Source organism: Pollicipes pollicipes, unplaced genomic scaffold (assembly GCF_011947565.3).
Source record: "Pollicipes pollicipes isolate AB1234 unplaced genomic scaffold, Ppol_2.1 Scaffold_332;HRSCAF=371_pilon_pilon_pilon, whole genome shotgun sequence".
Classification (NCBI taxonomy): domain Eukaryota; kingdom Metazoa; phylum Arthropoda; class Thecostraca; order Pollicipedomorpha; family Pollicipedidae; genus Pollicipes; species Pollicipes pollicipes.
Window position 1 is genome coordinate 26,018 of NW_023596269.1, and position 25,560 is coordinate 51,577.

At 58.6% G+C, this 25,560-nt stretch overlaps 1 protein-coding gene across 1 annotated transcript in view; it reads right to left on the reverse strand.

Annotated features, from left to right (window-relative positions):
- Positions 1-1,412: 1,412 nt before the first annotated feature.
- Positions 1,413-25,560, reverse strand: part of LOC119091170 (uncharacterized) — a 41,762-nt gene continuing 17,614 nt past the window's right edge. Inside the window, exons 10-35 of the mRNA XM_037213828.1 lie at positions 21,576-21,720; positions 21,028-21,152; positions 20,444-20,629; positions 20,034-20,095; positions 19,445-19,574; positions 18,425-18,542; positions 17,587-17,759; positions 16,801-16,939; positions 16,537-16,607; positions 16,076-16,227; positions 15,594-15,721; positions 15,349-15,386; positions 14,327-14,493; positions 13,674-13,824; positions 13,229-13,370; positions 12,709-12,830; positions 12,239-12,362; positions 11,573-11,706; positions 9,716-9,888; positions 8,829-8,995; positions 8,014-8,244; positions 7,290-7,440; positions 6,621-6,903; positions 5,684-5,979; positions 4,620-4,755; positions 1,413-3,064 (exon numbers count right to left, since the gene is read on the reverse strand). Of these exons, the coding sequence (XP_037069723.1) occupies positions 2,736-3,064; positions 4,620-4,755; positions 5,684-5,979; positions 6,621-6,903; positions 7,290-7,440; positions 8,014-8,244; positions 8,829-8,995; positions 9,716-9,888; positions 11,573-11,706; positions 12,239-12,362; positions 12,709-12,830; positions 13,229-13,370; positions 13,674-13,824; positions 14,327-14,493; positions 15,349-15,386; positions 15,594-15,721; positions 16,076-16,227; positions 16,537-16,607; positions 16,801-16,939; positions 17,587-17,759; positions 18,425-18,542; positions 19,445-19,574; positions 20,034-20,095; positions 20,444-20,629; positions 21,028-21,152; positions 21,576-21,720 (4,073 nt within the window). The 3' untranslated portion in view covers positions 1,413-2,735. The remainder of the gene's footprint in view (positions 3,065-4,619; positions 4,756-5,683; positions 5,980-6,620; positions 6,904-7,289; positions 7,441-8,013; positions 8,245-8,828; positions 8,996-9,715; positions 9,889-11,572; positions 11,707-12,238; positions 12,363-12,708; positions 12,831-13,228; positions 13,371-13,673; positions 13,825-14,326; positions 14,494-15,348; positions 15,387-15,593; positions 15,722-16,075; positions 16,228-16,536; positions 16,608-16,800; positions 16,940-17,586; positions 17,760-18,424; positions 18,543-19,444; positions 19,575-20,033; positions 20,096-20,443; positions 20,630-21,027; positions 21,153-21,575; positions 21,721-25,560) is intronic.

Consider the following 25,560-nt stretch of genomic DNA (forward strand, 5'->3'; position numbering starts at 1 on the left):
ATTGCGCGCGACCTCTGGTACACAATCAATAATTGGAAGCGGTTCAACCTCATGCTCCCGCTCGTTGACGTGCATGCCAGCATCATCATAAAAAAGCCTGTCGTTGGCGATTATACGTTCAACGTCCTTTCGCCCTTCTCGGGTGCTGTCTGGATGACGGTCGGCGCGCTGGCCGCGGCTCTCAGCGCTCTGTTCTGGCTGACGGACCGCATTGACGAGCGGGCGGCGGCCGCCCCGCGACGCGGGCGTCTGGCCGGTGGTGCCGGCCGGGTGGGCCCGCCGCCACCGCGGCCGGGGGCAGCGGACGGAGCGGCCAGCGCGCTGCTCGTGCTCGGCACGATCGGCCGACTGAGCGTGCCGTACCGGCCGCGGTCGTGCGCCGCCGCGCTGCTGTACCTCACGGCCAGCGCGCTGGCGCTGATCGGCGGCAGCTGCTACTCCGCCGTCCTCCTCAGCCACATGGCCGTGCGCAGCGCGGAGCCGCCCTTCGCCTCGCTGCGCGCCGCCGCCGAGCGCAACTGGACCTTTCTCTACGACTCTGCTGGCTGCTTCACGGACTTCTTCGGGCAGCCGGGGTTGACGGGCAGCGCGGCCGCCTTTGCGGCGCGCGGCCAGCCCCACATGTCGCTGTCGGAGACCGAGCTGAGCCGGCGTCTGGACCGAATGGTCGGTGCGGCCGGACGTCACGCCGTCGTCACTCACAAGGGTGTGCTCGCCGCGCGCCCCGGCTGCGAGGCACCCGACGGCTGCACCCTCTGCGTCTGGCCCGAACGCCTTTTCCTCGCGCACAGCTCCATGGCGTTCAGCAAGCACTTTCGCTACGTCCGCCAGGTCAACTGGTACGTGCTGCGCATGCGCGAGACTGGTGTGCTAGCTCGCGAGGTGCGGCGAGCCTGGGGGATCGCAGACCAGAGCCTGGCTTGTGAGATAGGCGACAGGCACCCGGTGAAACTGCGGCTTGGGCTTCGGGGCGCGGCACCCATTTTTCAGTTGCTCTGCGGCGGCGTGGCCCTCTCCTTGCTAGTGCTCACCGCTGAGATCATATGCGCACGATGCTACCCGCGTTAGGGGTATGTCGGTCATGCACAACAGCCGCTGCATGGTCACGGCGTTTTGCTGGGATTGCAATGGATACACGGCTTGGGCTGTGATAATGGAAGCAGACATGTAGGTTTTTCTGTGGCAAATGCGCTAACTAGAAAGCGATGGTGTCGTTTGATAAGTTATCTATGTGGTTATCGCCCTCAGTGGGCGCTTTCTGAAAATGTCTATCTACGAAAAGACGTGTCGCCTGTCATGTAAGCAAGGCCAATGAATGTTTCTGGCAGTATTGCTGTATTCGTGGTATAAACTACGAGCACACGCACCTACACACCGGAACGAATGAAGTTTATTTGCGACTGCGCAACTCACTCGAGGAATCGTAGCTCGAAGTACTTCTAAATGTTTTATTTACGAACTGTGCGAGGCATTCAGAATATTGGAGATAGCCGCTCGCAACACCACCGCCACACGTGCAGAAAATGTGCCAGTACCGGTGCCTGGGCCAGGCGTGCAGCCAATGTCGGGCATGATGCATGGTACAAAATTTGCCGAATCTCTTCAGCTACTTAACTAGATACAAAACAAACCACTCATCCGATGACCACAACATGACGCATACCTTGAACATTTGGGCGTTGTGAAAGCGATTCCAACACGAGAGACAATGCCGGTTATCAATTGCCGCTCTCATAATTTTTACAGCCGTCACCCGGACAAGGCGCCATAAATTTCGGCGGCGTGGCGGCCCGCCGGTCCAGCATAAAGCCACGAGTTTGCAGATGATCTTCTAACATTCAAATGCATCGCAAGAGCGTTCGGCGCGCAAAGGTCACCCCTTCATGAGATTCAAGTGCAATAGGGCCGGGTACCGGAATCCGCCGCAGGTGCGTCTCGTCACGCGCCACGGGGTTTGTTGATATGTATGTATGTATCTCTTGGTCTGGCGCGAAACACTTGCGGGATCGATTCAGAGGAAATCGCGCAAAAACTGCTGCACAGCATGAAACGCCGAGTAAACGCCACGATGTGTGTGCCTGTTCTGGCCTGACCTGGGGCGGTGGACCCAGTTCCCCTGGGGCACGCGAGATGTCCCGAGTCGTGGCCCCAGGTCAGGTCAGGGATGCGACGCCAGTCTCAAGGCAATGCTGTGGCGGTGGGAATGCGGGGCGTAACCTTTACCGTAACACTGATGTTTCCTTCAAACTATGCGTGCTGGTAAGCGGCCATCTTTTTTAGACCGCATGAGCCATGACGTGATCTTGGAGATTTTGGCCTCAAATCGGTGAGGGTAATTACAGGCCGTAGCTAAATTATCGCCTATCAGTCAGCATCATTGCTCAGTTCTGCTCTGCGCAGACCAAGTCACTGATTTAGGCGCTTTACGGATTCTTGTAGGAACATTAGCGTTGACGACAAATGCACATCATCACAAGGAAACAGTTCACACAGTTAACTCACTGCGCCCACTGCACTGGATGACACAGAACACCGCGCAAAATGAACGCATCTAACCTAGAAAAGCGGCACTGCGCAAGGATCACCTGTAGATCGAGCGCGCATGCGCGACCACCGCAGTCCCGATGATTTGATTTCGCCGCCGGAGTCGACACTGCACTCATGTTTTACTGACTAGGCACGTGCCAATGGTTTGAACAGTCGCTCCGCGCGCCTCCGAGCCCCGTAAGTGGCGCTCAGGTGCTCGCGCGGGGCAGCGGCACTGGAAAATCAGGCTTCAGCGCGCGACCGAAGCGACTGTAGCCGCGGCCCAGGCCCAGCTCGTGCGCGCCGCAGCCGCGGCCGTAGCCCAGCTCCTGTGGACTGGCGTAGATGACGTCCCCGGCCGGCGGCGGCGCGCTGACCGGACGGAGCTGGGCCGCCCAGCGGCTGCGCTTCAGCCGGTACAGGCCCAGCCCGCCCAGCACGAGGCCCAGCTGGGCCAGCGCCACCGTGATCGCCACAGCCACCACTGTCGAGCGCGGCGTACAGATGGCATCCTGTGGCGGCGGAAGGCGGGGCACGGCTGGAACAGAGGTACGGTAGCGTCAGACGACGGCGAACGGGCCTCTGGTGATGGCGGGAGCAGAAGTGGGGGAGTGGGGACACCGGGAGGCGGGGATCGGCTGGAACAGAGGTACGGTAGCGTCAGACGACGGCGAACGGGCCTCTGGTGATGGCGGGAGCAGAAGTGGGGGAGTGGGGACACCGGGGGGGGGGGATCGGCTGGAACAGAGGTACGGTAGCGTCAGACGACGGTGAACGGGCCTCTGGTGATGGCGAGAGCAGAAGTGGGGGAGTGGGGATACCGGGGGGGGGGGGGGGGGGGGGGGGGGGGGGGGGGGCCGGCACGGCTGGAACAGAGGTACGGCAGCGTCAGACGACGGTGAACGGACCCCTGGTGATGGCGAGAGCAGAAGTGGGGGAGTGGGGACACCGGGAGGCGGGGATCGGCTGGAACAGAGGTACGGCAGCGTCAGACGACGGTGAACGGGCCTCTGGTGATGGCGGGAGCAGAAGTGGGGGAGTGGGGACACCGGGAGGCGGGGCACGGCTGGAACAGAGGTACGGTAGCGTCAGACGACGGCGAACGGGCCTCTGGTGATGGCGGGAGCAGAAGTGGGGGAGTGGGGACACCGGGGGGCGGGGAACGGCTGGAACAGAGGTACGGTAGCGTCAGACGACGGTGAACGGGCCTCTGGTGATGGCGAGAGCAGAAGTGGGGGGAGTGGGGGATACCGGGGGGGGGGGGGGGGCGGCACGGCTGGAACAGAGGTACGGCAGCGTCAGACGACGGTGAACGGACCCCTGGTGATGGCGAGAGCAGAAGTGGGGGAGTGGGGACACCGGGAGGCGGGGATCGGCTGGAACAGAGGTACGGCAGCGTCAGACGACGGTGAACGGGCCTCTGGTGATGGCGGGAGCAGAAGTGGGGGAGTGGGGACACCGGGAGGCGGGGCACGGCTGGAACAGAGGTACGGCAGCGTCAGACGATGGTGAACGGACCTCTGGTGATGGCGGGAGCAGAAGTGGGGGAGTGGGGACACCGGGAGGCGGGGCACGGCTGGAACAGAGGTACGGCAGCGTCAGACGACGGTGAACGGGCCTCTGGTGATGGCGGGAGCAGAAGTGGGGGAGTGGGGATACCGGGGGGCGCGGCACGGCTGGAACAGGGCACGACAGGTGTAGATGCTCAGATGGGAGCAATGCTGGAAAGAGACTGGCTGTCAAAGCACGAATACAAACAAAGGGGTCATGCGCTGAGCTATGGAATGGGTGTGTCGGTGGCTGTGCGAAAGGAAAAAAATTGAACTAAAGTCTAGATATCGTGTTTTTTCTTCTCTTCGGCGTGAGGCGTGATGTGTCGTCCGAAGACCGCTTAGCTGTGCGGAACCGCGTGCTGATGAATAAAAATCACTAAAATATAAATCACCATGAATAAAGTCTTCATGCCCTTACGTGATGCAAAACACGATTCATTAAACTGATTGACGTCAGTATTGAGCATTGGCACCCTTGCATAAATTATATCTGCATCGATGAAAGACATCGCAGCAGGATAAAGGTGGATGCCGCCTCACCTTCTGTCTGATAGGCATGACGACTCTGCCAGTTGTGCCCGAACACGACGTCGTACTTCTGCGGCTCCACCGCCTCCTCTTCTTCCTCCATCATCAGCCGCACCTTCTCAGACGAGATATCCGGTCCCACCAGCAGCTGGAGGCACGCGTGACGCCGGTCACGGTCAGGTGACGCACCCGAGGTGCGATTAGGAGCGGGAAGTGGTGGCCGGACAGCCACTGACGGTGCGATCAGGAGCGGGAAGTAATGGCCGGACAGCCACTGATGGTGCGATCAGGAGGGACAGCCACCGACGGTGCGATCAGGAGCGGGAAGTAATGGCCGGACAGCCACTGATGGTGCGATCAGGAGGGACAGCCACCGACGGTGCGATCAGGAGCGGGAAGTGATGGACAGACAGCCACTGATGGTGCCATCAGGAGGGACAGCCAATGACGGTGCGATCAGGAGCGGGAAGTAAGGACCGGACAGCCACTGATGGTGCGATGAGGAGCGTGAAGTGATGACCGGACAGACACCGATGGTGCGATCAGGAGCGGGAAGTAATGGCCGGACAGCCACTGATGGTGCGATCAGGAGGGACAGCCACCGACGGTGCGATCAGGAGCGGGAAGTGATGACCAGACAGCCACTGATGGTGCCATCAGGAGGGACAGCCAATGACGGTGCGATCACTGATGGCTCGTTGAGGAACGGGACGTGTTGATCAAACAGACACTAATGGTGCGAGAGGAGCGGGAAGTGATGACCGGGCGGCCGCTGATGGCGCGTTGAGTAGCGGGACGTATTGATCAGACACTGACGGTGCACTGACGAACGGCAAGTGATGATCAAACAGACACTGATGGTGTGTTGAGGAGCGGGAAGTGATGACCGGGCAGCCACTGGTCCCGGCCATGGGCGTCTGGTGATGAGCGGCGTTAGCTGATGTGTTTATGGATTACTGACGTCCTGATTTCAAGGGTTTGTTTCGCGTTTGCTGCAGCAATCGCTCCCAGCCGCTCCCTGAAATCAGGCGTTGTATGTAACAGGACAGACAGCGGAGTCCCCACCGCCTACTCACGGAGGTGGTGAGCGGCAAAGCCACAGGCAGCAGACTACCAGGCGTGGCGATCATGGCAGGGTGCGGCGCGGCCTCGACCGCCTCCTCCGAGGAAGGCTGGGGAGGTCGCCCACTCCCGGAGAGGACAGCGGCAACCCGCGGTGCCGCCGGCGCCTCGTCCTCCTCCAGCGGGTCCTCCGTGGGCGACTCCGGCCCGTCCTCCGGCGTCGCGCTCCTCTCGGAGGAAGAGGCGGTTGCCATCTCAGGCAGCGGCGTCACGGGGATGGGTGTGGAGGACGAGCTGGGCTCGGGGCGATCTGAGGAGGACATTCACGCCTAGTGATGGTGTCCGGGCAAGCGATGCAATCACAAGAGGGAAGTTCTCGATTATTAAGCCGACCACAAGGTGGGCACTGTTCGTAGCCGTCCGGGTGACCGAGCTACATACGCGTGGTACACGGGTGCGACGCATGGAAATTGAAATGCGTTTCAGAGTCGATGCAGCGGCCCGCTTTCATCACGTCAACCATAGACCGCCGCAGCTCATCAGATAAACTCTCGCAGCTCATCAGATAGACCCTCGTAGCTCATCAGATAGACCGCCGCAGCTCATCAGATATACCCCCGCAGCTCATCAGATAGACCCTCGTAGCTCATCTGATGGACTCTGGCAGCTCATCAGATAGACCCTTGTAGCTCCTCAGATAGACCCTCGTAACTCATCAAATAGACCCTAGCAGCTCATCAATAGACCATCGCAGCTCATCAGATAGACCCTCGTAGCTCATCAGATAGACCCTCGTAACTCATCAAATAGACCCTCGCAGCTCATCAGATGAACCGCTGCAGCTCATCACATAAACCTTTGGTGAGATTTCTAATCGCACAATCTTTTCGTACATTCACCCGTATAGCGCTCGCGAATAAGGCCGGTCAGCCGCCTGAGGCAAACACCCACCTGCGGTCGTCTGCTTAGTGGAGGGGCTAGCGGCGCTGGTCGGAACGCTGGTCGGCACGGTGGTCGGCACGGTGGTCGGCACGGTGGTCGGAGCCCTCAGCGTGACGCGGTTGTTGAGGCTGATCGGCAGATCGATAGGTACTTGAGCAGCAGCAATCGTCAGATCCATGGGTACCTCAGCGGTGGCGGCCGAGCTGGCGGGTTTCTCCGCGACGTCCTCCGCTCCGGTCTCGTTCAGCGAGCGGCGGCGACGGCCGTACGAGTTGCCCGAGGGGCAGCGCGCCTGTAAACGCGCTGCTCTCAACACGGCGCCTCCACTTGCAGCGGGCTCCGAAATGAGGACACTTTAGTGGGGATTTCAAACCTGTTCTGGACCGTTTCCAAGCATTTATCCAAGCTGAGTGGCCGGAGAGTTCCCGGCTGCCTATTGCGATTGCGCGCTGCAAAATGATTTCCCCAATCAAATCCCCTATGTGACGGTTGGGGAATCTCAGTAAAGCCCCCAATTTCCAAAAGTGGTTGTCAATATGCAGTTGCTCGATCGACGAAATCTTGGAAAACCTCAACCATTCCCAGAGCCGGTTGAGGACAACTGAGATTTCTCAAGCTTTTCCCAAGCTTTCCCAACCTTTCCCCAAACAAATTGCTGTCTGACGAACTGTCCCCTACCGGCGGACACTCGTCCTGGCAGAACTGCACGGTGGCGAAGAAGTTGACCCGCGCCGTGCTGGGGAAGCGGAACGCCTTGAAGTTAGCCATCAGGTTCTTGGACTCCCTGTCGATCTCCAGGGCCGGGAAGATGCTCGCATCCCGAGGACATCTGAGGTCATCGATGCAGATAGCACGTTAGTTGTGCGTTTCATTACAGCAAGACCGCAAAAACCAATCTCAATCAACAAGAGCATTGCTTGATTTCCGGCTAATTTAGTTACGAGGTCGTCGAAATGGATAAATGCATCATTGTGCACTAAAATCTGAAAGGCACCAAAAAAGGAAAAAAGACACTAAAAGGCATTAGAGATAGACTTCTCAAAAAGCACACGTAATGCTGGTTGCCTTCCACTGAATAATTGTCCTGCGCCGAGATTAAAGCGGTCCATCGAATTCGAAGCGGCTCGGCCGAGCAATAGCACAAAACACCGCAACAGCGCACAAACATGCGCTGAACCCAAACCAGCTGAGAGCTAACTATAAGTGGCTCCGCCGAGCAATAACACAAACACCGCAACAGCGCACAAACATCTGCTAAACCCAAACCAGCTGAGAGCTAACCATAAGTGGCTCCGCCGGGCAATAACACAAACACCGCAACAGCGCACAAACATCTGCTGAACCCAAACCATCTGAGAGCTAATCAGACGTTGGGCGCTGCTCAGTGGCGGCTGCCCCTCACCCCTGGTCGTCGATGAGCGCGAGCAGCTCTCCGTTGTCGGTGCGCGCCTCGACGCCCTTGCCGAGGATACCGAAGGCGCTGCCCGGGTCGGCGACGATCATGAAGGTCAGCTCCTCACCCAGGCTGACCTCGCTCGTGTCGCGACCCTGGCGTCCGACGATTCGGAGACTAACACTAGGGGTCGGCGCAGTGTTCGTAACCACCGAAGTACCCACGGGCCGAAAGGGCGCGCTGAAACGGAACAAGGTGGGGATGAGAGGGTAAGCGGTGGTGACGGCGGGATGGTGATGCAAACCCAGAATAGACAGCGCCGGTGAAAAAAGTATTAGGATGACCCTCTTATAGATATTGATGTTCCCTGCTTGTCAATTCACCCCACAGCTCCTTGAATAGCCAATGTACTCTGTTTGCATAAGCTTGCACTTTCACACCGCGCCAGACACCAAATAATTACTGCAAAACTTCCACACTCCCGTCCGGCAGCCGTCGCGGTCTCGTGACTGTGGACCGAGCGTCACGACGTGACGCCCGGCGTCAGGCCGAGCGTCGTGACGTGACGCTTGGCGCCGGACACAGCGTCGTGACGTGACGCTCGGCGCCGGACCCAGCGTCGTGACATGACGCCCGGCGTCTGACCCAGCGTCGTGACGTGACGCCCGGCGTCTGACCCAGCGTCGTAACGTGACGCCCGGCGTCGGGCCCAGCGCCGTGACGTGACGCCCGGCGTCGGGCCGAGCGTCGAGACGTGACGCCCGGCGTCGGGCCGAGCGCCGAGACGTGATGCCGGGCGTCGGGCCGAGCGGGCCGTGACTCACTTGACGTCGACGCCGCCGCCTTCAGTGAAGCGGTTGCCGGTGGGCGCGAGAGTCACCGTCTGGTCGTTGGCGTCGAACGTGCACTCCACCCGCACGGTCTTGTCCGACTCCTGCATGATGGTCGGGTGCTGCTGGATCACCACGTGGTTCACGTACCGGCCGCGACCCTGCGGCGGCGTGGCACAGGCAAGAGGTCAGCGGCGAACGGGGGGAGTGTGCGCGTGCTGGCCCGTCGGCGGCGTTGGGGACACGACCGAGGTAACTGCAGCAATGAAGGAGAAATCAGGCAGAAGAGGCGGCCAAAAAGGGACGCCATTCTATGGTGTCAACTTAGCTAGTTATTAGGTGTCAAGGGCGCGTCAACTGCAATGGTAATTTGTCTGATGTTAAAAAGATGTCAAAAAGTTGCACATGGTGTCACAAAGACCACATTGGCTTATACTCTTCGTTGCTAGAACATACCATTTCATTTCCACGCTTGCATTATCTGAAAGAGTGCTTTATTTGATCAGGCACCAAATCTGACATGCACGGAATATGCGCTGAACAGGAGGAAAATGAAAGGAATTTCAAGTCCGCAGAGATGGCAGGCACGTTTTACGTTACAAGCGTTTCGTCTTGGCGAGCAATCCCGTTTCGAATCATTTCGAGTAGTATAACGCGGTCCTACAACAATGCGATTCTGGCATGGACGAGCTAATCTCAACACCCTTGGCAACACCAAGGTGAAAAAAGCACGCATGGGGGAGAGAACTGCAAAACACAGCCTTTTTTACTATCCCTTCGGCATCCGCACAAGTCTCATCAAAGGGCTCATCAAAGATGAGGCTCTCAGCAACAGCACACTAGCAAGCTACACCCCGCTGTCGCGTGCGGACGCCACCGACCTCCTCAACGGTGCCACAGCGGCTGCCCAACGGGATGGAGAGCAGCACAGTCTGTCGGCCGTTGCCCATGTCGAAGCAGGCCTGCGCGTTGCCCGTGGCGTACACTCGGCCTTCGAAACGGCTCCCGAAGCTGAAGGTGACTTGCATGTCGTTCTTGCTGCACTCCACCTGAACTGTGGTGCGAGAGAGGTGTCGGTGGTGAGGCTAGGGCGACAGCGAGCGCCGCTGTCGAAGACGGCCGGCGCTTGAGGATGTGTGGGCAGCTCGCTCATCATTGGTCCTAGATGACGTCGGGTTTGTCGGCGATTGGTGATACGCCATCAGAGAATGCGGGCAGCTATGGGGTGACCTATCGCGGATCAGATGCTGATACTACCACCATTGCTTACTGAGACACTGCAGAGGTAAAGGAGCATGTATCTATGGGCGGGTATAGAGGCCACGCGATGCAGAGAACTACACATTACACAACCGACACCGCTATTAATAGTCCGCTTTCGACCGACAGACAAACTGAGCAGGCACTGAAAGTCGTTACGCCAAGTCCACGACATGCCACAGAAGGCAGAGGCTCCGAGCATGCTGAGAAGTCGGGAGGGAGGTAGAGGGAGAGAGAGAGACGGAGTACATCATGCCGTCTAGCGACCGCCGACTGCCAGCCGTCCATCGCCTCCTCCCGACCAGTCAAGCGGCATAAGAGGCGCTACCTTTCTCCGACGAAAGGGTTTTCTCCGAAGAGGGACATCCAAGTCTCTACTGTGAAAGAGGTTAGAGCTGATACGTTGTCAACCAGATAGGAAATGTGGTGCCATCTCGCACAAAGATGTGAGAAATTTCTATCTGCGATAAACAGTATACATAATTGCCCGGCATGAAATGCTTCAGGACATTGTGTAAAGTTGACTTTCGTGCATCTTACAATGCTTACAATTCAGTTTTGTGGAAGTTGATCGATATTATTAGCACAGCAAAGAAACTGAACATCTGGGCTTAGTGCATTGCAAATGACGCTGTAGAATTAGAGCATATTTTAGTACGCCTCCTCTGGCCCACTGTGCGTGTGCCGCGTGCCTTGCTGTCCTGGTGGGACGTCCTCCGCGGTGCCACTGTACTCCGTCTCTCTCTGATCTGGGTGTAGTCCGGTTTTCGTCAGGCCCGGCTTGGGAGCCTCTGCCTGCTGGAGCTGGTCAGACTCGATAGTCTCTGCCTGCTCCGGTCTGTCGGTTCCGGAAGCCTCTTCTTGCTCCAGCCTGCCGGGTTCGGGAGCCTCTCCCAGCCCCAGCAAGCCGAGTTCGGGAGCCTCTCCCAGCCCCAGCAAGCCGGGTTCGGGAGCCTCTCCCAACCCCAGAAAGCCGGGTTGGGGAGCCTCTCCCGGCCCCAGCAAGCCGGGTTGGGGAGTCTCTCCCAGCCCCAGCAAGCCGGGTTGGGGAGTCTCCCTCAGACCCAGCAAGCCGGGTTCGGGAGCCTCTCCCAGCCCCAGCAAGCCGGGTTCGGGAGCCTCTCCCAACCCCAGAAAGCCGGGTTGGGGAGCCTCTCCCGGCCCCAGCAAGCTGGGTTGGGGAGTCTCTCCCAGCCCCAGCAAGCCGGGTTGGGGAGCCTCCCTCAGCCCCAGCAAGTCGGGTTCGGAAGTCTCTCCCAGCCCCAGCAAGCCGGGTTGGGGAGCCTCTCCCAGCCCCAGCAAGCCGGGTTGGGGAGTCTCTCCCAACCCCAGCAAGCCGGGTTCGGGAGCCTCTCCCAGCCCCAGCAAGCCGGGTTCGAGAGACTCTTCCTGCTCCAGCCTGCCGGGTTTGGAAGTCTCTCTCCGACGGCCGGAGGCAGTGCCGGTGTCTCGGTTGCGACCGGTCAGCAGGGCTTTACCGGTGCGGCAGACGCTCCGCTCGCTGAACACGCTCTCCACGTCGGCCACGAGCGCCCGCTCGCCCAGACTGCCCGTGTCGTCACTGCTGAGCGTGCACTCCCTCCGCCGGTCGTTGTAGTTGTAGCTGCGGCACCTGAGGTCGGGAAGAGCGTGAGGGGCTGGGCTCAGACCCGCGGCGGCAGAGGACACAGAGCAGAGAAGGTGAGGAGAGGCACATGGTGTAGGGAATCTCCGGCGGTAACCGAGAACACCCGTTTCGGTTGTGGGCCCATAGTGCTGACGTTAAAAAAATTTGGGCGAGCTAGGTGCAGACAGCTTAACCTGAGACCTTGGGAGGCATCGCGCATTTGAAAACACTGTTACAGCTGAGGTGAATATGGCTCTGACAACGATGTTCGGAGGCGAGTACGTGGCCTCCAATGGCAAATTTGGCCTCGTGAAACGCAGACCTCTTTCGTTCTCCGTCCACTACTCTCACCTAACACCTCAATGAACAGCTCACATCACAGTTCGCACCTTCAACTTACCTTACCACCGTGGCCTTGGGACAATTGGCCCTCCAGTGCGTACCTCGTGCCACGTGGCCCCCTAACGCGCTGCGTACATGGTGATGGTCGCGCGACCAACACGCTACGCTGCGGTCTTTCGGACTGCCGTCTGCTTACTTGAAGTCGAGCTCCACGTCACAGCTGCGCATACACTCGGCTTTGTTGGCGACCCGCGCGATCATGCGGTCCACGAAGGGCAGGAACCGGCTCTCAACATCCCGGTACTCGCAGTTGGGCGGGTCTGGAACGGAGAGCCTCCACTGTACAGGACCGCCATCCGCCGCCAGACGGCGAGGCGCGTCGCGCTCACCGGGAGGTCATCGGAGGGAACCCACGGCTGTGCCCTACAGTCAGGCGGGCGGCGCAGCAGCCACCTACGGACTCGGCTACCCAAGCCCGGTGACCTCGGTTATTCAATGCCAGCACTGGTCAGCAGTGGTCGCCATCGCAGCGATGAAGGAGCGCCCGGGCACGACCGCCGACGATCAGCACCGCCCGGGCACGACCGCCGACGATCAGCACCGCCTGGGCACGACCGCACACGATCAGCACCGCCTGGAGCGTGAATGGAGCGCGCGGCAGCTTACCGGGTGCACACTGGTTCTCCAGGTATTCGACGTCGGCGTCGTACACAAACTCGGAGGGCTGGGTGCGGCGGGTCTGGGTTGACAGGGCGCACGTTTGCTCGCGGAAATTGTACTCAGCCGATCTGAAACGCGACAGGTCAGCAGGCGCTCGGGCGGCCCGCTCAGGCTTCAACTTCTGTCACCGCTCTTTCACCGCGCGTGCGAAAACTGAGTGCGTTCGGCAATAGAAATCGCTACCTATCTTAATGCTTGGACCATGCGCTAGGGTCACCTAGTGGCTCTTAGAGGCATGGACGGCATGCCTGGGCTGAACGGGGGGAGGGGGGCATAGGGCGCTCGCAAAGGCGCTCAATGCCTTGCCTTCCTACATCCAGACTTAGCTAACCAGACAACACCCCATTACGGACACTGTTGAAGGCTTGCTTACACAAAGGTGTGACGCCAGCAAAGTGTCATCAGGCAGTTCCATACATCGAGAAGTTCCGATGACATCAGCTCCCGTGTATGTTGAAATACTGACCGGCACGGCATGCGAATGTTCTGCAGGCAGAGCGTCTCGCACATCTCCTTGTTCCTGACGCGAGGGATCACCAGATCGTCGTGACCTTCGATCACGTAGTTCGGCACGCGCTCGAAGGTCCAGCCCTTGCCGCAGGTGCGCTCTGTGGGAACGCCGACCTTGAGTGCGGATGACCGACACATGCTAAGTGCTTCCAGCGTCTCCAGCTTAAGACCAAGGCATATCGTCCTGTCTTGATGCAGGCTTGCACGAAGCCTGCCAAGCTCCAGCACAGTTCCCAGCGTGGGCACGTCGCCACCCCCGGGTGGAACTCATCTGAAACAAATATTTACAAAGCCGGCGTCCTACGAGCGACTGTTTGTAAAACCCACTGTCAAGACAACCCCCCCCCCTCCCCCCCCCCCTCCCCCCCCTCCCCCCTCCCCCCCACACACACTTGGCTCACCTTCGATGCAGACTTTCTCGAAGTAGGACATGCCATCGGCGACGCTGAGCGTGCCGCCATCTTGGCCGGCCGAGGTCTCCAGGCCGTAGCAGCGCTCGCCCTGCTCGCCGTACTCCAGACTGATGCCCAGGCAGCGACGATTCCGCTCGCACTGAGGGGAGCGCCGGCCGTCGCCGTCAGCACGCTGCGCACCTCCCAAGACCGCCAGAGTATCGACAAACTGCGGCCAGTCGGCCGATCGACCCGGGGATCACCCGCGGGCATCCAATGTCCAGCTCTGCGGACAGTGCTGCAGACTGCAGTGCAGCAGCTGACGAAGCTGCCTTCCCTTACTCAGGGTCTCATGACACTAAAGGCGCATGGCACTACGTGTTTTCCGTCGGACTGTAGCTCGTGCAAGTCTACGGGAAGCAGCATGATAATCTCGGTTATCTTACGGAACGCGGGATTGAAGCAACCATTGCTTTAGAAAACAGGATGCTCTAATTGGTGACGTATGCAACTCATTACCGCACTCACTGCACACTCCACATAAGCGGCCTGGCAAGCCCAACGCTTCAGTCGGTCAACACCCTGGGTTACCGTCCTCCCGCGCCCAGCGCTTCAGTCGGTCAACACCCTGGGTCACCGTCGTCCCGTGCAGTGCTCCTCACCTGTAGCAGGCAGGGCACGGTGACGCCGCGGCCGCGGCCGCGTGCCTCGATCTCGAAGCGGCGAGCCGGCCGGTACTCGACGTTGAGCACCTTCTCGTAGGTGGGAGTGACGCGGCAGCGCTGGATGTCGGGCGACCGGCGGCCGCCGGTGTCCACCTCGTTGCCGCCTGTTGTGGTTGAGTCGTCGTCTTACATAAGGGTGACGGCCCGAGGGAATGTTAGTCGGCAGTGGCGCGGCTCTGGCGGTCTAGGCGGTCAAGCCAGGTCCCACGGCACAAGCGGGTAGAGTGAGGCTAAGGATTTGCTCGTGCAGATGGCTGGTTCGCCCGTTTTCTCCAGACGTGCCCGACACGGCAGAACCACGACCGGAATGTCGGCGTAACCACGACTCTCACAGGTGAGCCTCTCCTGCCATCCGCCACCTCTCGCGCCCAGCCCCGCTGAGGCAGTCGAATGTCACTGCCAAGCCAATGCACACACAACGCACCCGCCACCTGGCGGACACTCACAGCATCACAAGCAGGGTTCGATATCGCAAATACAACCGTATGGGGAACTGGCATGAGTGTGGCTTAATCGTATGTATATTCTTGATGATGTGAAAGCCCTTAGTGTATGGACTTGCCAGCTGTCTACTGCCAATTCTCGGGCATTAGCCTCCCGTTTGCAGCTGTAAGTGAAGTGCAGCGGATAATATTGCCAAGTGCTCCGAGTGCCTTACACAATAACTTGTACATTTCGGTGTATCCACCTCACTGATATGGCCGTGTGGACAACATCATGTCCAATCGGATCATGGGTGCTGCCCCAGGCAATCAGGCTCATGCGTGAGTTTTAGATTTCCCTGAACTATACTGCCGCAAACGTCAAGAGTCGATGGGGCCACTGACCTGCAAACTTACTGGTGTCTTGGAAACCAGTAGCGCAAGAGGACCTTTAGACTAACAAAGACAATGCTCATAAGCAAACGCTATCATTATTGACAGCTGTGTGCTTAGCTTCCCTGTGACCTGCCTTCATACCTGGATCGGGGCGGCCACCCGAGCCCGGCCTCCCGCCACTGTCGGGCCTTCCGCCGCTGCCCGGCCTTCCCCCGCTGCCGGGCCTTCCCCCGCTGCCGGGTCTTCCCCCGCCGCCAGGACGTCCCCCGCTGTCGGGTCTTCCTCCAGTGCCGGGTCTTCCTCCGCTGTCGGGCCGTCCCCCGCTGTCGGGTCTTCCCCCAGTGCCGGGTCTTCCCCCGCTGTCGGGCCGTCCTCCGCCGTCCGGCCTTCCGGACGCCCGGTCTTGGCAGATGCGCTCGGCGTACAGGGCGCCATCCAGGAACTGCACCCCGCTGCGATCCAGGTCGTTGGCACGCACCCCAGACAGCAAGCATGAGGCTTGCCGGTCCCGGCCCTGCAGATAACGCCGCGCGTGAGGCCGGTCACAGGTCGTCGCGAATGACCTCCGCTCGGGTAGTGGCGTGCCGTTTGGACGACAGTGGCATGTTAACTACAATGCACATCACTTACAGCCAATGTGGAAGTGTTCAGAGGTATGGTGCTTGTTGGACAGTGAGCAGTGCATCGCAGTTAGGAGCTTGTACGGAATATAAATCTACAGTCATTTTCGCTAGGCCTCGCCGGATGTAACCAGGCAGTCTTAATATGAGCTAATAAATCAGAGATACCAAGCTGGTAAGACGGATCCCTGGTCCTGGCAGAGCCATGAAAGAATAAGGAGCGTCCCAGCGCACGTGCCATCACTGACCGTGGCGAGGAAGGAGTAGGAGGCGCAGTTGAAGTCGCGCTCGCGGTCGCAGGCCTCGCGGCATCGCGAGTCACTGAACTCGGACACCGCCTTGTGCGTGTACACCAGGAACACGTCGCGGTTCTCGTTCCGGTACGAGCACTCTCGGAACTCTGCAAGCGATGGCGAGAGGCGTCAGGTTGATGCGGTCCAAGCCGCGTGAAGGAGACACCGGTGCTGCCGGCGGCCGTCCTACCGCCCACATCGAAAGGGAGCTGTTCGTCTGACTGGAACTCGCATCGCTCGTCTGGAGCAATACACCCCTGCGCCCCACACACGGCGTTACACAGACATGCGCGTTGTTCTGTGCCCTGTTTGGCATCGCAGCTCTGGTGGTGAGCACATGGCACGCCCGTGCCGTGTTGCTCACCCCTGGCGCACTGGTTCTCGAAGTAGTCCCTGCCGTTGGTGCGCCTCAGCGCTCGGGGGAGCGCTCTGTCTGTTCTCGCGACTCAGCAGGCACAGCCGTTCTCTGTAGTCGTACGTGACGGATCTGGCAGGCAGGGCAGCGCGTCAGTACACAGCACCACATCACGCACAGCTTGTACCTCGAGGTTTACATGTGCGTCGAGGCGCACCACCTGTGTTTCAGAATTACGTTACGCGTATGTCAAAACAATGCGTGACAATGTTGGGAGCACAGTAGGACACGTTGGTGCGTGTCGGCAAAAAGCAACTGCACTGACCTGCAGTCAAATCTGGTCTCCTGCAGACACTCGTCCTGGCACTCGAGCTTGGTGACGTCACGGACTAGCCTGTCCTCCCGCACGGACAGCTCGGCGTTCACCAGTCGCTCAAATGTGTACAGTTTGCCGCACCCTCGACCTGTCGGCAAATTTGGAGACCGCTGCTGACAGCTGCTCTGACGAGCATGGCGGTTTGGACAGATTACCGTTGGTTAGTTGCAGAGTGGATGTCAGTATCGCGAACGCTTCTCTGCAAGGGGTGAAGGTCGTGATTAATGCACCGTTAGCGTCCGCCCCTGCAGCCCATTCCCAATCGGTTAGAGCACCTGCCTCCTGACCTGTACGTGGCGGAGTGTGTGGGTTCGAGTTGCCTCGGTGCTGGCTATTTGCCACAGGCTTCAATGGCCTGTGGCTTTGACCCTTCGGGCGATTCAAATGTTTTGACTATTTTGCTTTAGTGTAGAATTTGGTTGCTCTGATGTCAGTGGCATGGAGCCACATCGAATTCTTCTCGTCCGGATAATCTACACCCACTCCAGCTCCGTGGATAACGACAATTAAGGGCGCTGGACTCACACCAAAAAGTTCTGCATCGCGGTATTCTGGAAAATGCTCTGAAAAACATCAACTGACGTTGATGCCCAAACAGTGAACTCAGCCAGCAACCACAGCCGTGATCAAACACGCATAACCTTGCACTTTAACCAAGTGCATGGTCGAAAAACGCATCCACACCAGCAGGCGGCACTCGCCCCGAACGCGCCGCTGGGCGGTCGCCGTGCTCACTTCTGGGGCAGATCTTCTGCATGAAGCTGACGCCGGGCGTGTCGGTGAGGTCGCGGGGGTCAACCTCGATGTTCTCGCGCAGCTCGAGGGCCGAACAGCGGGCTTCGCGCGCCCGCCGGTCCCGCCCGCGGTGCTCCAGGTTGAAGGCCGAGCAGCGCCGAGACCGGGTGCACCTGAGGTCACCACGAGGGGTGTTACGGCCGGGTGCACCTGAGGTCACCGCGAGGGGGTGTCACGGCCGGGTGCATCTGAGGTGACCGCGAGAGGGCATTATGGCCGGGTGCACCCGAAGCCATTGCGAGGGGGCGTTACGGCCGGGTGCACCTGAGGTCACCGCGAGGGGGTTTCATGGCCGGGTGCACCCGAGGCCATCGCGAGGGGGCGTTACGGCCGGGTGCACCTGAGGTCACCGTGAGGGGGTGCCCGGCCGGGTGCACTGAAGGTCGAGGGGAAGGGGTGAGATGCAGCTCTGAGCATGGCGCGTGAAGGCCAAGATAACAGGGATGTATTGGGATGAAAATAGGGCTTTAGGCTGGCAGAAGCAGACGACAACGCGCTGAATGTTCTTTAGCAGGGGAAATAAAGCACGCGGCATTAAGTTGGTGGCCTAGGAGCCCCTGGCATGTAATGTGGCACTGAAGTGTGTTACAAAGCGCTGTCCCCTCTCCCCAAAAAATTAAACAGATGAAATACACTACTTTGGATTTAGTACGTAATAACAGCGGCTTATGCTTGGCGAAGTGGCGACTTAGAAAGCAGATGCACCCGTCGAAGCCATAACATGAAACGCGTGGATAGTACCTGAATTGCCGTTAGCGCCAAGTCATGTTGTACTCACTCCCTGGTGCATTCGGCCATGATGCCGGGGTTGTCGAAGTCCGAGACGAGCTCTGAGCCCCGGATTTGTCGCATCTCCACGCCCGTAATGAGCTCGTACTGGTCACAGTCGATCCCGCCTGTCCCACGGAGGCACCAGAGTCATTCACTGCGAAGAACTATGATGGCGTTTCGGCCACAGCACCACACCATAGTGTGTGTTGACAAGGTTTTCATGCAATTGGCTGACTGGAGCGGTCAGAACACGATATACATAACAGGAAAGGGAATCAGCTGATCATATGCATTCTACGGCTAATCATGAGTATCATTATTTAAGTTGACACCGGTTTGACGGTGCCTGATCTGTGTGCATGAAACCTTCGTGTCACATCTATGCTGTTTGAAAACACACTTGCATCACAAAACGGAATCGGAAAAAGATGGATGAGCATCGAAAAGAGGCGAGTTGCATAGCTGCATACACGAGTAGCGGTAATATCCAGCGATGTGCAACAAAGCCTGCCCAGATATGTCAGCCAGATGTGATCTAAACAGACCGGCTCGCAACGGTCAAGTAAGGAGTGTTGGAGGAGGGGCGCAAGGCGCCTGCCGATGCTGATCCGATGTTAAAGACACCAAGGGAAATAAGACAGAAATGATCGCGCAGTGGCGGGGGAGATTTGCAATTAGACTAAGCGCTGTGGAAGAGGAAGGACGGATGCCTGAAAAAAACATCAGTCATATGGTAGTAAAAGGTATGGAGTAACCATAAAAATATGGAGTAATCGAGTAAGACTTTAGCTCTATAAAAATATGGAGATTAAGTACAGGACATAAGAAATAGGTTGAAAGGGTAATACCACCACCCAAAAATGGTTATAGGATGCTACAAAGTAACGATTATTGAGCTGTAGCCGGCCGTTCACCACAACTAGTACAAATACGTCAAGAGCAATTCTCAAGCAGATCCTTTCAGCCAAAGCATAGCCAACGGCCTTCAGCAAGATGCATCGGCCTGAAGAAAGCACTGATGGCTTACTCTGTGGCTGTTTCCGCCCGTCCATCGGCTTACTCCGATTCTGGTCGCGACTAAGAGCGGGCTTAATCCACTCGGCGCTGGTGTCGTTGCCGGTCGGAGAAAGCTCGGGGAACGGCTGCACTCCCGCCACCTGGCGAGTCCGAGCGAACGTCTCGGCAGCCGGGGGCGGGCCCGGCTGGGGCGGAGCCGACGGGGCGACTGGCCAGCGCCAGCCCGTAACTGGCGGAGGCACCGGCGGGCCGCGGCGGACGGGAGGGAACAAAAGCGACGGGGTGGGAGCGCGGCGGCTGGGCCCGGCGCTGTTTAACACATACAGGGTCCGGCGCCGGCGAAACGGGGTCCGTCCGCCTGCAGGGAGCGCCATGTTCGCACCTCCCGGCCGCCCGCTGTCTGGTCGTCCGCCGTCCGGCCGCCCACCATCTGGTCGCCCACCGCCGGGTCTACCGCCGTCAGGTCTGCCGCCATCAGGTCTGCCGCCATCAGGCCTGCCGCCATCAGGTCTGCCGCCATCAGGCCTGCCGCCATCAGGCCTGCCGCCATCAGGCCTGCCGCCATCAGGTCTGCCGCCGCCGCCAGGACGACGACCCACGCAGTCCCGCTGGTAGAAATCCGTCCCGGCGCGTGACAGATAGGCCTTCTCACCGGCCGAGACTGAAACAGAATCATCCCGCTGTTGTTACCGACAGAGCAAGTATCGGCGACTTGACCGGCACCGAACCGACCATGAATAGGATAGTGAGCTTTAATAAATCTAATAGAGTGGCTTTTAATGACTAATCAACGATCTCGAGGTCTGAGGGTAGTGCTATTTACACGAAGAGCCTTAGCACGCCTGTATCTCCCGCCCAGTAGACGCCGTTCACTTCTCAGCTCCGTCGCATTCGTCCAGCAGACGCCACCCGAACTCAAATTCATGCTCCCAGCTCCGTCGCATTCGTCCAGCAGACGCAACCCGAACTCAAGTTCATGCTCCCAGCTCCGGAAATTTGTAGCACTCACTCTCATCGTCTCCGCTCAGCAGACACTGTCCGGCCGTGGTGTACAGAGCGAACGAGCGGCACACGAACTGGCGGTTGTTCGTGCAGAGCCGCTCGCAGTCCGTGATGCGGTCCACGCGCGGGATCGTCAGGTCGATGTAGCGCGGGTACTTGTCCGTGGTCGGCACGTAGTCGCAGCGCGTGTCCGCTGCGGGTGCGACGCTCGGGTTAGCGGGCGTGGCGTCTCGCGCTAGACTTGTAGTGAAGTTCTGCATGAGTGGTGGACAGCAATAGTAACAGACAGCAGACGTCCGTGTTTCGTGAAGGAAACATAGCTAGCTGTCCAAGACGATAAATACCATACTGCACCATCTATCATGATCATCCCATCTCCACCCCACACCCCCCACACCCTCTCCCTCTCTCTCCCTCTCTCCTTCTTTCTTTCTTTCGCGCTCCCTCACCAAGTCGATTTTGTTTTACTTCGCTCTTAAACCTTCGACCCTCTCCCCAAGTGTGCCCCCTGCACGAGCTTCATTGCACCTTCGCCAGTCCCCAGGCCTCAGTCTCACGCCTAAGCCCCACGCGCCGCGTCCCGGTCCTCACCGCCCAGACACTGGTTCTCTAGGTACTCGACGCCTCGGCCGGCTTCCACGTAGTCGTCCGGGAACTGGCGCCGGCTGGCCCTGCTCAGGCGGCACTCCAGCGTCTCTGCGTCGAAGGTGGCAGACCTGGCCGAGTCGTGGCGGTGCGTCACGCCTGGTGCCGCGACACAGCGCGCTCCAGCGGGAGCGACGGGGAGGGTGTGACGCAGCGAGCACATAGGTGCGGACGTCTCTAACTAGGGTACAGAACACGGGCCGGAGGGAGCGGTGTTGCGAAACCGCCGCTGCCCAACGGCCACTGAGCAGGCTGTGGGGTTTAATGGCGTAACAAATACTAGCGTGAAAATATTCAGACTCAATTACAGCCTCAGCGACCACCTGTTCACAAAACTGAGGTTGGCTGATGGAAAGGCTTTATTCAGACACAACACATACCTGTTAGTGCCCAAGCGGCTTATGTTGTGCATGTCGCAGCTATACACACGTGATCTCTGCGTTGTGGATGCGTGGCTGGCCCTGCCGCGAACGGTGGCCGGCGGGCGTGCCTACCTGCAGTTGTCAGCCAAGCAGGCGTTCTGGCAGTCCTTGCGGTTAGGTACCGCCCTCAGCACACGGTCGTCGTGGTCTCTCAGCTGCATGCCTGGCACACGCTCGAATGCCCAGGTTCGGCCGCGGCAGCTGGTGGCGGCGGGTCCTGAGGGTAGCCTCCTCCCGTTACGACGCTGGTGGCGGCGGGCCCTGAGGGTAGCCTCCTCCCGTTACGACAGCTGGTGGCGGCGGGTCCTGCGGGTAGCCTCCTCCCGTTACGACAGCTGGTGGCGGCGGGTCCTGAGGGTAGCCTCCTCCGTTACGACAGCTGGTGGCGGCGGGCCCTGCGGGTAGCCTCCTCCCGTTACGACAGCTGGTGGCGACGGACCCTGCGAGCAGCCTTCGCACGCTACGAATCCTGCGGGCAGCCTCCTCCCTTTACGGATCCTGCGGGGAGCCTTCTCCAGTTACAGATCCTGCGGGGAGCTTCCTCCAGTTACAGATCCTGCGGGGAGCTTCCTCCCGTCGCGGGCACTGCCCTTCTCCCGTTACGGACGGCGCCTGGGGATGCTGTGGGCACCGGTTTCGCAGTTGTTCGCGTTGGTTGCAGAATGGGAACCGAAAAAGGGTCTTCGAGAGAGCGACTTAACAGTCTCAGAAAAGCAGCCAAAACTGAGAGTGTCCAGCTAGGTCGCAGCTGTGACCTCACGGCTCCGCGGTCAGATGTGGCGATGTCGACGAGACTGTGCTGTATGACGTACGGTCCTTCGGAAGAGGCGCCACCACAAGTAAAGCACCAGGTACCGATCGCGGCCTGTTTAGGGCACATAAGGGCAAGTGGTGCAGGCATGTTCGGAATGGCGGAGTCTGCAGACAACTTTGGGTGTCGTTCACGCGTATGTTAACACGAGAGGGTGTTTCAGAAGAAGCAGGTTGAATTAATGCCACCTGCCCGTATTTCGTCCGCCATGCTGGAGCGCCAGCGATGTTTTATTTAGTAGGTTATGTGTGAACATTTCTTTTGGGCGTTAAACCTTCAGTCGGCAAATCAGGCCATTCAAATGACCTAGTTTTCAGACATAGGCGTTTCCAGCCTCCAGATAAAAGCAAGCATCTCATTTCCGGACGACAACGCATAACGTAAGATGTCAATAAGATGTCAATAAAAAGCTTGAGTATTTTCAGTGTGTAACATTCTACGTTACGTCGCTGCCCCCATGGTATCGGAAAGAAGACCTGAACACGCCTCTGATTTCTCTGAGCTGGTTACGCAACGCACCCATCGTTATAAATCAATGAATTGATGGGCACCATTTTGGCTGCCCAACTACCATGATCGTGTTGCGGCTCGAAATGCAGTTAGGTAACGGGGGGCGAGGTCGTGTCGAAGCGTATTTGGTTAGTGCCTGAAAGTAGGTCACCGACCGTGAACCGGACTGGTGTAAGTGGTGGGGGCGGGGGGGGTTGATTGATCATGCATATTGCCAGTCATCGAAAGAACTATGTTTTATGAGCGAGTTGTTTGACTGTTTTGAGTGATTGGGTAGAGCTTATTTGCATTTGTTTTACTCGAATATTGCACTGGTACCTACGGGTTAAGGGGGGCTGCGACGCTAACGAAAGTTGTTGATCTAACAAAAAAAAAATACTGCAAGCGAAATTTGCAGATTACCATCTCTTTGCGTGAGCCAGACTGTTCTGCGAGTCATCAGTTAAGGTCAACCCCATTCCCCTGCACGAATTGTCTAATTTTGAAGCGATGATGAGGCTGCAATGCATTGTTGAGGACTCAGCCGACCGCTGATCACGAAAAACGGCCTCCCTCGTGCCTCGCGTGCGACAGCAGGCATTGCGTTCACGCCTGAGCCGTGCGCGTGCTCAAACGCTATCGGCCTCCTCCATGCATGAGAAACCGATCCGTGGCCATTCATTTTTGACCGTGATGCACGGCCTCGCCGAGCCCACGCTTCTCATCTGGGTCAGGTCACGAGATCAAGGGTGCAGAGGCGCATACGCAGCCGGCCGGTCAGCCACAGACACGAGCCTGAGCAATGGCCAGAACCGTGACCTCTGCACGGGCTGTCGTAGATATCAAAGCTCTATTATGTTCTGTGTGGTGCGATTTAACTCGCGCCTACTTTGAGTCGGGTTCTGAATATGCACAATAGTTACATATTCAGACAATACGCTGTAATGATATCATCGCCGACTGTTAATGGTCGCGCTGTAAATGACAAGTAAGGCGACAGGCAGACCCAATCTCATGGCAGCGTTCCGGAATCCCACAGCTGTAACAATCATGTCGCACTAAACTTGTTTCATGCCTATGTCCCCTTGAGTTCCAAATAACCAAAGGGCAATGGCGGATTTTGCCCATGGCAAGACTTTAAAATTTCATATCACATGAAATGCTCGGCACCACAGCCACATTATACATTACTTAGATCACAAGTCCTGATCATGAAACAACGCCACTGTTGCGTCCTTTTGTCATGGAGCCGAAAGCCCCGGAAGCCCTCATCTTCTGCCCCGGTCCCGGTCCTGCCATCCTGGGCGGGCGGGCCGAGACGGAGGCTCCTCCTCCAGCCCGGGGCAATGACCGTCAGCGCCCGTCAGCCAGCCAATCCGCGCCTTTCAACCAGCCAATCCCGCACGTGCATAGAGGCGGGAATCTACCCGCCTCCAGCAGACACTGCCGGCTAGCACCGGCGGCTCGCCGCCCGGGACAGGTATGTCGCCACTTCCGGTCTGCCGCCGGCTCGCCTCTGCGCCCCGGGCCGATTTACATGGTTAATGACTGTGCGGCGCGCCACCTCGGCAATTATCGCCGGCTAACAGCCGGGCGTGCCCCGCCGTTCCCCGCCAGGGGGGAGCGGGCGGCGTCCGCGCCCGCCGAGCCGTTCCAGAGCTGCATAATGGATGATATCGGATGGCGGATAATCAAATCAGGCGGGTGCGATTGAGTGTGCCATGTCTGGTGTGGGTAACGGGATCGTTACGCTCTAGGCGACGGCACGGATTTTCGGACGCGTGACGGGTCTGTGCGTGTTAACGGCGGTATTTCTCAGGGGAACGTGTTCGCTCAGTCATCACGCGAGGTATGAGGATGGGAAATGGACAACAATAGACAGTTGCAGCGATGAATCAGGACTGAGCAGCATTTATCAGAATCAGAGCCAGGCTCAAACCCAAGAAACCAGTGAATATCTCAGAGGAGCCCAAAAACTACAAATAACCCAAGCATACATCGGCCAATTAAGCTCAATTTGCATTAAAAACCGATCAGTCTTGCCACCATTATCAGACATAACGGCCCTGGCATAGGCAATTCTATTCGGTGAAATCCAAACAATACCGTAAAACCAGCCGGTGCGGTCAAACAACGTAGTTCAGCTGAGCTGCTGCACTATTGTTCAGACCTCGCACGAAACAAAGCACGGCGGCGGCATCAGCTGCCGGTTGCGTCAGCTGCCGCCACAGCCCGCGACCCCGTGTCGGACCGAACCGTGGGTCTCGGCGTTCCTCGATCTTCCGGCCCGGCGCGGGCGGACAAAGCGCACTGCAGGGAGGGGCCGCCGTCCGCCACTGCCACCGCGCCGCCGACCGATTGGTTCCCAGCGTGGCCGGCCGTCCGATCTGGTCGGTATCGTCTGACCGATCAACCGATGTCCGGACCGGCGGCCGTTGACCGCCGCCGTTCGCGCCGGCCACACCCCTGTCAGCGGCCGCGCCGCTCAGCTGCGCGTGCTGTTCGGACGGGTTTACGAGCGTCTGTGCAAACACGCACGTGTTCACTGGCAATGTAATGAGGGGGGGGGGGGGGCTGAGATTGTGATCTGTACGCTTTCGGTTGGAATGGTAAACCAGGCTCCTTTTGTTACCTGGTCCAAATTGTTTAAAGGGCGGGCGTGGTCCACACGGTTTTTGCGAACCACCTAATAGTTACACGATGCGAATTTGCGACGTATGCGTGAAATATGGGTATTTATGTTCCCGACACTATCGA